Source organism: Monosiga brevicollis, genomic scaffold (genome assembly GCF_000002865.3).
Source record: "Monosiga brevicollis MX1 MONBRscaffold_15 genomic scaffold, whole genome shotgun sequence".
In the NCBI taxonomy this organism is placed as follows: Eukaryota; class Choanoflagellata; order Craspedida; family Salpingoecidae; genus Monosiga; species Monosiga brevicollis.
This window is the reverse complement of record NW_001865052.1, coordinates 118,702-127,718: the sequence shown is the minus strand read 5'-3', so window position 1 is coordinate 127,718 and position 9,017 is coordinate 118,702. Positions and strand designations below refer to the sequence as shown.

The window sequence follows — 9,017 nt, the reverse complement described above, 5'->3', positions numbered from 1 at the left end:
CCAAGAATCATTTGTGCAGAAATGATGTGGGCAGAGTTGGTCACGTGCATGGGATGCATGACTTTCCGTGCGACGTTCAACTGGACTGCAATAAGCGGACGACGGCAGCTGTCGAGCGCTGCAAACTCATCGAGAAGCGGCGAAAAAGCCCAAAGGCGAGAGAGGGGTTGCTTGTGAAAAGTTGACGGCCGCAGCACAAAACAAGAAGGGAAGGTGACGCAGATCGACACGAGACAAGTATGAGGCAAGGCAGGCACCGTGCTCGTTATCGTGCTCTTACTGCTGCTTGATGTGGAAAGCCCCGGCGTTCCCATAAGAAGGGGGTAAAGGGGGCAAGGAATGGGGCAGCACAAGATGTGGCGCTTTTGGCGTGTGTGCATCTTCACGATGAAACCCCGCCCCACTCAAACCCCAAACCCAAAATCGGAATAAATAAAAAAAAGTTCCGCTATCCTTCTCAGACGATGGTCAAGCCACCACGTGACCGTTGGCTCCCACAATGTGATGATGACTCATGAGGGGGACTGATTTGATTGTGTTTGATTGTACCATTGCTGCCCGCTATGCGTTTTGAGTTCAAACCCGTGTCCCGAGGCGCTCGCCGTTGTTGGAGTCGGATCTGGGCCATGCACAGCCGCCGCCGCCGCAGCAGCAGCAGCAGTAGCCGGGATCGCCCCATATGCCCGGCACCAACCCCCTTACTTCTGCCCTAATAAATTACAAGCATCAATATTTTAGGTTGAAGTAGATTACAACACTGAACCAAAGTAAGTTTATGTCGATGATATCAGAGTTGATGTACCTGCGTGACCGGAATCTAACATGACCTCGTGGTCTCTCTCTCTCTCTCTCTCTCTCTGTCTCTCTTTGTGTTTTTCATTCATTTTTTGCGTGACAAACACATGAAGCGTTGGCAAGATCGGTGGCAAGGACAATTCTCTGATATTGGGTTGTGATTACCTTGGTCCTCATCATATTGTCTTGATTGTACACATTTGTCTGAATTCGACTCTTGAAACATATTTTTCTCTGCTTTCCCATTATATACCCAGCTTGGTCTATCCCGATTCATCACCTCTCTCTCCACTTTCACCCATCCATAAACTACTCTCTCCAGTTGGCCCCATATATATCCCACTCTCTGATCAACCTACCCGCTCTCTCCCGCTCTCTCGCTCTCTCTCTCAACGCTAACCCTCGTGCTCTCTCTCTCTCCCTCTCTCTCTCTCTCTCACAATTTGCCGTCATCGCTGCGACTGCCCCGTTGGTGCTGCTCCAGCCCTTGCTCGTCATCGCCCCCGCCGTTCCGGCGCCACACACACACCTGCCGCTTTGGGCGCACCGACAGCATTTGATGCCATACATTGATTCGGTGGCCTTGCGTTCAAGATCGGCCAGAATCGAGTGCAGGTTGGTGCAAGCGTCCGCTTTGTGTTCGGATTCAGAGAAAGCGCGCGCGCACGGACCACATGGTCAGTGCGGACCCAACCAACCGCCGGGCATTGCTCACTTACTTGCACCCACACGGCGCTTCCCGTGCCGAACATCTGTATTCCCCTGGGTCTTCTCCTTATGTAGATTCTAGAGTCGGTTCCTCTCGTGTTGGCGTCTAGCCCCTCTCCCACCTCTCTCCGATCCTGACTCACGATCCGAGTGCTGGACTGCCCTTTGCGCGCTGCACACTCGCAAAGCGCCTCGATTTTTCAATTTTCATTTTTTTCACTTTCCCGAGCGTGGTCGTGTGCCGGGTAATGCGGGACCACACTGGGTCCTCGTGGGCCGAAAGGCTCTTCGACTACGTCTAAGCCTCGACCGCACCCCCACCTCTGCCCAATCCGGATCCTGCCCGTGTCTGCCCTGGTGCTTCTAATCCAACGTACCCATCAACACCATGGCCAAGGCTTTGGTTACCCGCTTCAACCCGAGGTGCGGCTATGCCCCACTCGCGCCCTCTGACCAATGCGACACACCACGTCGCCCATCTTCATAGTCCCATCCTTGCTCGCCCCCCTCAGGCAAAAGCAACAAGAGAATGTCACCATTGAAGCGCTGGCTCTCGTCCCCTGGAGCAAGCGCATGGGTGACCCCGTACCAGAGGTCGCAGCCTTGAAGACCATTGCTCACCTGGACAGCCACTACCGCCTCTGGTGCTGCCTTGATAATGGTGCCATTGAGGTACGCCCATGCCCATTGCGCCCTGCGATTCCGGCCCCAGGTTCATTGTGCCCGTCTTGCCTTGACACCCATTCCCAGATTGTCCTGCCCATTAGCGGCCGTCATGACAACACCATTCAAATACATTCCCAGCTCATTACCGCCATCCTTTACCACGACGGCTATGTCTGGACCGGTCCGTTTGTGCCATCGCTTCAACCCAATGTCATCACCATGTGCCTCTACCTCACCCACGTGTCCCTGGCGTGCGCTGAAACCGAACCCGCGCAAAATGATAGCGGCCTATGATGGAACCATCGCCGTGACCAATGCCCGCACCCACAAAATCCTTGACAAGCTCAAATTTCACTCCGACGCCGTCTCGTGTGTGCACAAGGTAACCTGCACTTCTTTCGCTGCCAATCTCTCAGACGGAAACCCTCAAATCCAGCGACCTGTTCGCCCTGTTTGCCCTTTGCTCGAGGAGAGCGAGGACGAACAAACCTCATCAGTGAGACACCAAAACTGCCGACAAGACTTCTCACGAGTGTGGCCTGCGCTTAGGATGACAAGGGCCGCATCTGGTTCGGATCCCTAAACGGGCAAATATCCTGCTGGGACCTCGTGGACCCTGCAGGCCGGAACCCCGAAGTTGTGGCGGTTGTCAATCTCGAGGCCTCGGAAGTGCGGGCTGCTCTCAAGGAAAATGAGCAGCTTCGCATTTATAGCCTTCGCTACCACCAAGACAAACTCTGGTGCGCTGCCCATCTTTCATCGAGTCTTCCTCAAGCGATGCATATCATTTCGCAACTTAGCTCCAACCCCACTTCTCACGCCCTCTTGCGCGTTCCCATCCCGCGGGCTACTCACGACCTAGGTTGGCCGCCGGCAGCACCATTGTGGTGTACGACCTGCAACTGCACCGAGCCATTCTACATCTACCCCACGGCATTGTACCGGCCCCGGCCACCCCAAACACATCCTCCACCACCAGCCACTCTGCCCATGCAGCAGACTTGTCCTCTTACACCTCATACTCACAGCGTGCCTCGGCTTCCACCGACCTGGACTCGCTGGCTGCTCTCAGCATGGCCGACACCATGTCTGTCGGCAGCAATATGAGTATGGCCTCGACGACTACGACAAAGTCCATGCCCGCTCCAGAGGACGATTCCATTCACCCAGCTGCGCTCGTGGCCTCGGCCATCGAACAACATCATCAACAGCAACAGCTGCACCAGCACCAGCAACACTTTCAACCTGCTTTGCCCCACCAACACCGCCCGCCCATGACCAACCGCTCGCGCGCCGGTTCAAACTCTAGCAAACTCAATGCTGCCGCCCAGCGGGCTATCAAGTTGCTCTCCAACTCTAGCAGCAACGATGGTCGATCCGGAAGCGATTCGCGCCGTGGCTCCATGCCGGCGCTCTCCAGCAACCGCGGCACTCTATCACCCACCGGCAGTCGCAACCGGCCTCTTTCTCCGAACCGCTTGTCCCCACACCCCGCCGGCAACGGGGGTCCCAGAGAACGCAGTAACTCCCTCTTTCGTGCGCGCGAGCGAGAGCAACTCGGTTTTCCTGATGCTGCCACTGCCAGTGGCCCCGTAGCTCAGGCCAACGCCTTCTTACGCCGCATGAAATCGGCCCGAGAGCACCAACGGCAACGTTCAGAAGCGCAGCCCACCGTGTCCTCCGGCCGACCCCCCAGTGGAGGCTCGGTGAGCTCCCTCGTCCTCCCAAACACTTCGCGCCCCTTGGCTGTCGAGCGCCCCCGTTCCGGAAGTACCAAGGCCGGCTTTGCTCCCTTTTCCACCGCCGGCGTTGTCTCCTCGGACAGTGGCCTAAACGCCGAATGGAAGCCCATTCAAGCTGAGCGCTTTGCCCGCTCGGCTGATACGAGCCCGCTCAAGATGCCAGTGCGTGACTCTGGTGTGGGCGAATCCATGCCACGCCCTTCTGCAGCGCGACCCCTCTTGCCCGACCTGAGCCAAGCCACCCATCCACGGCTCAGCACACTGACGAGCGCGAGTAGCAATCCCCCCGGTGCTATTTCTGCTCTGCCATCGCCACACTCCGTCGTCTCCGTTTTCGGCGAGGAAGAGGCACCCGCGGCCCAGGAAAGCAAGCCTTGGGCCAAGGATCGCCTCCGTAAAATTCTCGGCTTTCATGGCGGTGGCGCTGCCACCCTTTCACCTGATGAGCTTCCACGCTTCTATCGCCGTGGAGCCAATCTGGACGGTGAGGATTGCCCGACGCCACCCTCGTCCGTGTCCAACAAGAATTTGGTCTACCTGGGCAGCTCCTACTCGTCATTCGGCTCGCGCCGGAATGGTGACACCCGCCACATGACAGTGGCTGCGCATTGCCTGGAGCTCGGCGTGAACAACGATCTTTGGACCGGCTGTGAAAACTTGGGCATGGTCCAAGTCTGGAGCTTGACGGACGGCAACATGATCTGGGAGGTCCATGCCGATTGTGGTGGCATCGTTGTCCTGCGCCTCATCACTGGACGCATGTGGGCCGCATGTGCCACTGGCTCCCTCTTGGTATGGGACGCGGTCACCTACGAGCCTTTGCAGGAGATTGATGCACACGCCGATGCCGCACGCTTCCTGCTGCCTGTCAGTACCGATGTCCTACTCTCATCCGGCGCCTCACAGGACGGCACCATCGCTTGGTGGCAACTTTTGGCGCCAGGCCAGCAGCTGTCACTTGCGCACTTTTCGCCGTTTGAAGAGGAGCCCGTGGATGACGGCAAGAGCCGCCATGCCTTTATGGCATACAACCGCTATGGCTTTGCATTGGATACCTTTTTGCGTAACGAAGATGGCTCTTGGATGTTGATGCTGGACGACGAACTGCCCCCTAGTGCGCAGGCCACGATCACGGCGCGCGAGCACCGAAACAGCAGCTGGTTACAGCTCTTGGCAGACCACCCCAACTTGGAAGGGGTCTCTGAAGACTCACAACTGACCACCTGCGTTGCCAATGGCGTCCCGAATCAACATCGGTCAGTATCTGGCGCTGCTTTTGGCATTGCATGCCTGGAGATTGCGAAAAGCGACGCATCCATGGCATTAATGTGGCGTTTGCGCGCGCATTGCCTGTGTCCTTCTGAGGTCTTGCTGGCCATGACTCACCTCGCCTGGCCTTGCTCAATGCTGTGTGACGATGATAGGATCAGTGTGTGGTCGGTGTTGCTCAATCGTTGGATTGGGCAGGAGCGCGCCGCGCGTGGCGGCAACTATTACAACGAGCTCTGCCGTCGGGGCAAGAGTCCTTGCGATGCACAAATTATGCTCGATCTGCCACGCACTTTTCCCCACAATCGCTTTTTTCAGGATCGTCGCCGTCGTGGTTGGCGTTGTCTTCGGCGTGTGCTCAACAGCTTTGCGCTGCACAACGCTGAAATTGGCTACTGCCAAGGTTTCAATTTCATTGCCGCCTTTCTGCTACTCTTCTTGCCGGAGGAAGTGGCTTTCTGGTGCGTTCTTGTTTGTTGACCTGTACCCTTCGGCTTGATTTTTTTTTTTTTTTTTTTTTTTTTTTTTTTTTTTTTTTTTTCAAGGAGAGGGGAGGTCTCATCGGCTTCTCACGTGGATGTCCTTGTTCTACGACCCTTGATGGCGCCGGGCTTTGTATGACACAGGGGCATGGTCGCTTTGATTGACCACATTATGCCTGTGGGCTACTATGTCGATCCCATGATCTCGCCTCGTGCAGATCAACGCGTCATGGTGGACCTGGTCCAGGTTCATCTTCCTGCGCTGGGCGCCCGATTGGCCGAGCTCGAAGTGGTATGACACATGCATTGTGTTGTAGCACCGATGCGATTGTTGTTGTTGTTGTTGTTATTGTTGTTGTTGTTGTTGTTGTTGTTGTTGTTGTTGTTGTTGTTGTTGTCGTCGTCGTCGTCGTCGTCGTCGTCGTCGTCGCTCACGTCGCTCACGTCGCTCACGTCGCGTGTTGCCCCGGTAGGATCTGTCGCTGGTGACCTTTCAATGGTTCTTTGTAATGTTCGTGGACATGTGTGACACTGAGCTGACTCTACGCTTGTGGGACTTGATCTTTGTACATGGTCACAACGTGATTTTCCGCGTGGTCCTGGCATTGCTCAAGCTGCATGAAGCGCAGCTGCTGCAGGTATGAACTGTATCCTGCTTGTGCGCGCCCCTCAAGCGACTGCAGGCCCCGCCCTCTCTGATTGGTCAAGCAACCATCTTGGTGGTGGTGTTTTGCTTTGTTTATTTTTGTTTTTGTTTTTGTTTTTTGACATGTGAATGACTGCTCAATTGTCACTTCTTCTTCTTCTTCTTCTTCTTTGTATCCGGCGAAAACAGATGGAGGATCGCCAGGAAGTTTACATGCGCCTTCGGCGCTTGGGCTATGATGTTTCAACGCATTTGGACACCATCATCGAATTGGCCATGAGGTAGGTCTGCTCTGTGTAGGATGGAGACGCAGGCACTCGAAGCATCGGCTGTCACAAAGCATGGGCACATGGTCACTCACTTACCTGTGGTGTCTGTACAACAGCTTACCGCTGGATGACCAGCTGATTGTGGAGCGCTTTGATGCGCATGTGGAGGCCATTAGTCAAGAGGAACAGGACGTGCTGCGCCAACGGAAGTCCAAGAACGCTGTGAACGCAGCGGCTCCACCCTTGTCACCTGGCCTTCCCGGCTCCACCCCCGCATTTCCCATTGCAGGCTCGGTTCCAGTTAGCGCTGGACCCAACGCGGCGGCTCAGAGTGTTGTTGTGCACGGTGGTGCAAGTCGGGACGGCCAATTAGAAGATGGCAGCCATGGTGACAATGACGCACAAGTGGCATTGCCGGTTCCCTTTTCGTACGGTGGGCCGGCAGCAGCCGATTTGATTGCAATGGCCATGCAAGCGCGTGTGCAGACGACGACGATGCAGCGCAATCGGCTGCATTCTGAAACGGACACGGGCCACCTGACGGTGCTTGGTGATGAGCAGGTTACACCCGACCTGGCCAACCTGGACTTGCCCAAGTCGCAGCCGATGAGCCTGCACGCCGCGATGGACGTGGGTGGGGCTGCACCTGCCGGCAAGGTTGCAGTTTCGCCGGATTGGACCCCACAAGCCGTGCGGCGTCACCACCTTGACTCGTTTGATTCGTGGACCGACAGCGATGACCAACGCAGCGGTCATTGGTCCGGTGATCAGCGCAGCGGCGAGCCAGCTGATTCGCACGTCATGTTTCGGGCGGGCGTGGAGCGAAGCACGACCGTGGTGCCGACTGCATTTTCGCCTGCCGCTGTACCGGGCCGTCGGGATGACCACCATAGCCCTGTACCGGACGATCTTGCCAATCTGACTCCTTCCGGCCCTGATTCGCATGCCGACGACCTGGAGCAGCTCTCCTTGTAGACTTGTCTGACTAGTAGTTGGCCAATTTGACTGCTTTTTGCCCTGCGTGTCGCGGGCCGTTCAATGTTTGATATCTGACTGATGCCTGTTTATCTTCTTCTTTTACTCCTCTTCCCCTCTTCTGCTGCCACTACCGCGGCGGTGTCTGATGGTTATGGAAGACATGTTCTGTGTTTCTGGTTTGTGTTTTTGGGTGACGTGTTTGATAGAAAGCCAAGGCTCGTTTTGTGCCGACTTTTGAAAAAAATTGTGATTGCTGATAAGTATGACGCGTGTGTCCTTGTGAATAAACATCGCCAACTGATCCCTGGGCTTGAGATTCGAGCGTGAACGCCGTTGAAGAAACCTTTAAATCTTATTTGTGCCTGCGACCACCTTTGTGGACTGTCCCTGCTGCTGGGCACGTTTGCTGATGATGAAGGGGCAACCGAAGAAATAAAAGTGGGGGGGTGGGAAGGTAGCTCGCCTCGTTGGACGAAAGCATCATCATAATCAGTTGGAACAAAAAAAAAAGTTGAATTCACATGTCAATGGCAGCGGGGACGAACTAGAGTTTAGCCTGGGAACGGAGTCAGAACTGCTCGCCCTTCCACATGCCATGGAGGTTGCAGTAGCCAAAAGGGGTGAGGGTCTTGCCAGCCTCGGGCTGGAAGCTGATGGCAGCGGCGGCGTCGGTGGGAGTGAACTTGTTCATGGCCACGATGTTGCCCTCGGCGTCCTGGACAAAGACGTACTCGATCCAGTGGTCATCCTCGTCCTTCTCGCCCTTCTTCATGACATGGGGCACCTAAACGAAGAAAGATGCCAGCGGTGAGACTCTAGTCGCGGGTCTGTCGGCACAAGCGGCGAGTGTGTGTGCGTGTGTGTTTGTTTTTTTGTTATTTGGTGGGAGGGTGGCCACGAGCAAGAAGCAAATCTGGCTTGTCAGTGGAGTGCGTATGCTTTTTGGCGTCAAGCGAGAACAAAACGAACCTTGACGGTGACGGTGCCATCGTCGTTCTTGGAGACCACGGGAACATGGCCACCGGCCTTGCCCTCCCACTTGCCGGGCTGCTCCTTGGTGAAGATTTCGCCGCCGAGCAGCTCCTTGACCTTGTCAACCCAGGCCTGGGGAATCTCGCCAGAGGCAGCCATGTTGCTTTGGTATCGTTTGGAGAGGGGGAAAAAACCACCTACAAGCCACATGAAGACGCCCATGAGCACCACCACCAATGTCGAGAGGTAAGACCCAGACGAAAGGACAGCTGCACAGAAAGACAGAGAGAGAGAGAGAGAGACCGACAGAGAGAGAGAGGGACGCAGAGAGAGAGAGGGACGCAGAGAGAGAGAGAGAGAGAGAGAAAGAGAGACCGAGAGAGAGAGCGCGAGAGAGGGGCAGAGGAACTGAGGGACAAAGGGAGAGAAAGACAGAGAGACACAAGAGGACAGAGAGAGAGGGAGAGAGGGAGAGACAGAGAGAGATGGA

The 9,017-nt window shown here is 55.8% G+C and overlaps 2 protein-coding genes across 2 annotated transcripts; one reads left to right on the top strand and one right to left on the bottom strand.

Moving 5' to 3' along the window:
- Positions 1–1,891: 1,891 nt before the first annotated feature.
- MONBRDRAFT_32974 (uncharacterized protein) lies at positions 1,892–7,552 on the top strand (the record flags this gene model as incomplete). The annotated part of the gene is made up of 11 exons (XM_001747094.1): positions 1,892–1,926; positions 2,016–2,175; positions 2,254–2,350; positions 2,454–2,551; positions 2,719–2,909; positions 3,032–5,167; positions 5,336–5,641; positions 5,807–5,954; positions 6,136–6,300; positions 6,498–6,589; positions 6,694–7,552. The coding sequence occupies 11 exons, from the start codon at positions 1,892–1,894 to the stop codon at positions 7,550–7,552; spliced, it is 4,287 nt and encodes a 1,428-aa protein (XP_001747146.1).
- Positions 7,553–8,050: 498 nt separating this feature from the next.
- On the bottom strand, positions 8,051–8,686 carry MONBRDRAFT_37611 (uncharacterized protein; the record flags this gene model as incomplete). The annotated part of the gene is made up of 2 exons (XM_001746965.1): positions 8,051–8,339; positions 8,525–8,686. The coding sequence occupies 2 exons, from the start codon at positions 8,684–8,686 to the stop codon at positions 8,124–8,126; spliced, it is 378 nt and encodes a 125-aa protein (XP_001747017.1). The 3' UTR covers positions 8,051–8,123.
- Between the last annotated feature and the right edge of the window lie 331 nt (positions 8,687–9,017).